Source organism: Bison bison, unplaced genomic scaffold (assembly GCF_000754665.1).
Source record: "Bison bison bison isolate TAMUID 2011002044 unplaced genomic scaffold, Bison_UMD1.0 scf7180017864317, whole genome shotgun sequence".
NCBI lineage: Eukaryota > Metazoa > Chordata > Mammalia > Artiodactyla > Bovidae > Bison > Bison bison.
In genome coordinates this window covers 9,694,465-9,698,396 of record NW_011494889.1, presented here as the reverse complement: position 1 = coordinate 9,698,396, position 3,932 = coordinate 9,694,465, and the positions used below count along the sequence as shown (strand labels likewise).

The 3,932-nt window shown below is 40.3% G+C and overlaps 1 protein-coding gene across 1 annotated transcript in view; it reads left to right on the top strand.

The window, feature by feature from the left end:
* The first annotated feature begins 1 nt into the window (after position 1).
* The window catches only part of DGKE (diacylglycerol kinase, epsilon 64kDa), a 28,852-nt gene continuing 24,921 nt past the window's right edge, over positions 2-3,932 (top strand). Inside the window, exon 1 of the mRNA XM_010852927.1 lies at positions 2-456. Within this exon, the coding sequence (XP_010851229.1) occupies positions 2-456 (455 nt within the window). The remainder of the gene's footprint in view (positions 457-3,932) is intronic.

Sequence of the window (3,932 nt, the reverse complement as noted above, 5' to 3'; positions counted from 1 at the left end):
GATGGAAGGCCAGGAGCGGCCGGCGCCCCCCGCCAGCCTGTTTGCGGACGGGCACCTGGTCCTGTGGACGCTGTGCTCGGTGCTGCTGCCCGTGTTCTTCACCTTCTGGTGCAGCGTCCAGCGGTCGCGCCGGCAGCTGCACCGCAGGGACATCTTCCGCAAGAGCAAGCACGGCTGGCGCGACACGGACCTGTTCAGCCAGCCCACCTACTGCTGTGTGTGCGCGCAGCACATCCTGCAGGGCGCCTTCTGCGACTGCTGTGGGCTGCGCGTGGACGAGGGCTGCCTCAAGAAGGCCGACAAGCGCTTCCCCTGCAAGGAGATCATGCTCAAGAGTGACAGCAAGGCCGTGGACGCCATGCCCCACCACTGGATCCGGGGAAACGTCCCCCTGTGCAGTTACTGTGTGGTTTGCAAGCAACAGTGCGGCAACCAGCCCAAGCTCTGCGATTACAGGTACGGCTTCGGTGGGGCCTGATTGCCCCACAGTGTTTGGAGGGAGTCAAGCTTTTCAGAGTGGGTGTCAGCGGCCTGCTTTGATCGCCACAAAAGACTTCACCTGCCCACTTGAAGGAAACAAGTTAATATATAGCCCTAGAATGGTAGAACGAGGCAGATTTGCAGTAATTTATCGAGTGCTTCTGGCCCACACTCCTTAGCCAACCTGCCCTTTTGGGGTAAAACTTGGCTCTTAACTTTCATCCAGAGGTCTCTAAGTGCTGCAGACTTTATGGCCAATGTATGTTATATTTTAACTTTTGTTAATTATTGATTAGTTCCATTTTGCATAAAGAAAAACGAAGTATGCACCAGTTAATTTTTCCCTAAAATTGCAAAACTGATTCATCTTGGGTTCTGTATTATGAATGTACAATGAAAACAGGTGTCATTCCAGGGCAGCACTTTAGTTATCTTTTTTTTAATATAGGTTTGGTGCTATAGTGCACACTCCGAAAGAACACTTAAAGGAATACTCCTTTTGCCAGATGGTCTTTCAGGACCTTTGGCATCTTAGCCAAGCGACTTTGATTAAGCCAAGAATATTTTAATAGCTTTTAAATACACATGTGTGTATTTAAATATCGTCCGAAAATAGGTGAAGCTGTTCTTTGCTCGTGTTAGACATTGGTAATAAAAGGGGATGCTTCTCTGCAGATTATCTTTGCTAATTCATTTTACATTTGAGAGAATTTGATAGAGAATTTTACTCAGTGGTAAAATAGAATTGGCCTCCAGAATTTCTAACCTCCAGTTCAGTCTTGTCTCTGCCTTAAGTCTGGACATCTTCATTGTGTTGGATTTTGTTTCTGACAAGTTGAAAAGTCCCTAGCCATATTTAAGAACAGAAATAGAAAACTGGCATGAGATAGCAGGTTACTTTTTTTGTTTGTATTTTGTTTTTAAAAGTCCTTTTTTTAAATTAGCATGAGCACTGTTATATCAACAATTATTTCTAACATCTTACACATCAGATTAAGACTTTAAAAATATGCTTTCAACAACTACAGTTTTATAACCATGTTTACTTGATATCTTTCAAATTTAGGTGTCCTTTTGGCCTCAGTGAGAGCTCAGTTACCAGTATCTTTTTTAAAATTTTTCATAATTCTCTTCCTAGTTAAACTTTAGTCTTAGAGAATTGGGATTGGTTTAAAAGAAGACATGAAGTATTATTTCCTTCCCTTCTTTTTGTCTGTGCAGAATTAGATTAAAATGATTTCTGTAAATATCTTAACTGCATTTCAGTTACTCCTTAGCAAATAATCACAGTGCTCTGATTCTCCAATTAAGTGATCTTTCTAGAAATACATATCTGATGGGGTCTCTGTTTAAAACCCTCCCATAACCCCCATCACTTACAATGATGGTCTTTCAGTATAAACTCCAGGTGCTTAACGTGGTATATAAGGTCCTTGTGCTCTCTGGACCGTGCCTGCCCTTCTAGTCTTCTCTCCCACTGTCTGCATTAAGCTTTATGCACCAGCAACATCAGGCTGGTTGTGGTTTCCTTTAAATACCAACTTTTCATATCACCCTTCTTTTCCTCAAGGCTGAAGTATCCTCCTGGCTAGCTTCTTGGCATCCTTAATGACTATCTTGTGCCCTTTCCTCCAGGAATCCGTCCCTAATCTACTCATCCCTGCTCCTAATTTTTCCTTTTTGATGATGACATAATAGCCTGTGTATCAGTGGTTCTTGAAGTAAGGTCCCCAGACTAGCAGCATCAGTATCACTCAGAAACTTGTTAGAAATGCAAATTCTAACACAGATTTAGATTAGCACACAGAATAAAAACCAGAGATTTGCATCTAACACAAAATGAAATAAAAATATTTGCATTATTTGAGACATACTTAAACCAAAAAATTATTTGTTGTTTATCTACAATCCAGATTTAACTGAGCATCTTCTATTTTTCCTGGCGTTAGCCTCACCCCAGACCCACTGGATCAGAAACTTGGGCTGGGAACCAATAATCTTTGCTTTAACAGTCCCTGCAGGTGATTCTAAAGTTTAAGAATTACTGCTATATTTATGTACTTCTTAAACATGAGCCTCTGTCCTTAAAGACCTCCTTTTCCTCCTTAGCTTGTTCTCCGGGTTACTGAGCAGTCTCTTCCTAGCATGCTAGAACCCTTAACCCGTGGTAAAAATGGTTTCTTTACAATTTAGGAAATGTTTATTATTCCCAGAAGAAAAGAGCAGTGACCTGAAGTATTAATAGTATGTATTCTGCAATGCTCTGATTTATTTTAGCTGATCATTTTATGTAGGATTACAGTCTGCTGTGACCTTCTGCAGGAATGAGATATTTCAGATAAGGAAACTAAATATTTATAATCTTTAAACACAGACCAGACTGTCCTTCTTTGAATTTTATCCAGCCCTGGGGAGGGCTCCTTCTGTGACTGCCTCACATTCTTAGGAAGTCCAAGATTTCAAGTAAACCATGAAGACTATTCAACGAGATAGAATTTCAAAGGGCCATGTGATAGCTGATTTTAAAACCTGCAACCCAGTTAAAAACTACAGAATAAGGGGCAAAGGACTTTTAATTTAGTCCCATTGTCATTATTTAGGTTTCACATATTAAGCATCTATTTTGTGCCAGGTACTGTGTTGGATCCTATTTTCCCTGTAGCCTTCTTTCTTTCTTGTGTTTTCCTGCTTCCACCTCACCCATGGCAGAGTGTGTTTGCATCTCGTATCCTCTCATTTCTCGCCCCTCGCTGCTTTTCTTTCTTCTCACCTCTCGTCTGACTAAAGTAGGAAGTTGGGTTCTCTTTTCTAAGTATTCATTATGTTATTGAATAAAACTGTGTTCTGTCTCCTGTTAAGAAAACTTTTTGGTTTATATTATATTTTTATTTATATCCTTTTCTTCACTACACCCCACCCCACATACATACCCACTGTGATTAATAATACAAAACTTCTGACTCTTAGAAGGCAATGTTGGCAACTTTAGGCTTTGATCTTAACTTTTTGATTTTATGTTCTATTGGTATGTGTTTATTCACTTCATTAATTATGTGAAACAATGAAAGATAACAAGTTATCTTCTGGAGCAGAGATGGGCAAACTTTTCCTATAAAGAGCCAAGCTAAGTATTTCAGGCTTTGCAGAGCATATGGTCTGTCATAATTAATTCACTCTACCATCTGTCACAGTACAAAAGTAGCAAGAGACAGTACATAAATGAATGAGGATCTATATTCCAATAAAACATATTCCGCAAATTAGGAAGCACATATGTTTGTAGTTTGAACCCCATTGTAACATGAATTTCTTAGGTGACCATCTCAGTTTCACATATAATTCTGTTGCCTCTTCCAGCATACTGAGAATTGGTACCTTTTGGTAAAGTTACTAACAGGCAACTTTAGAGAAACTAATAAGCAGTGTTGCCAGGAAGTGTTTTTCTTCCCTTG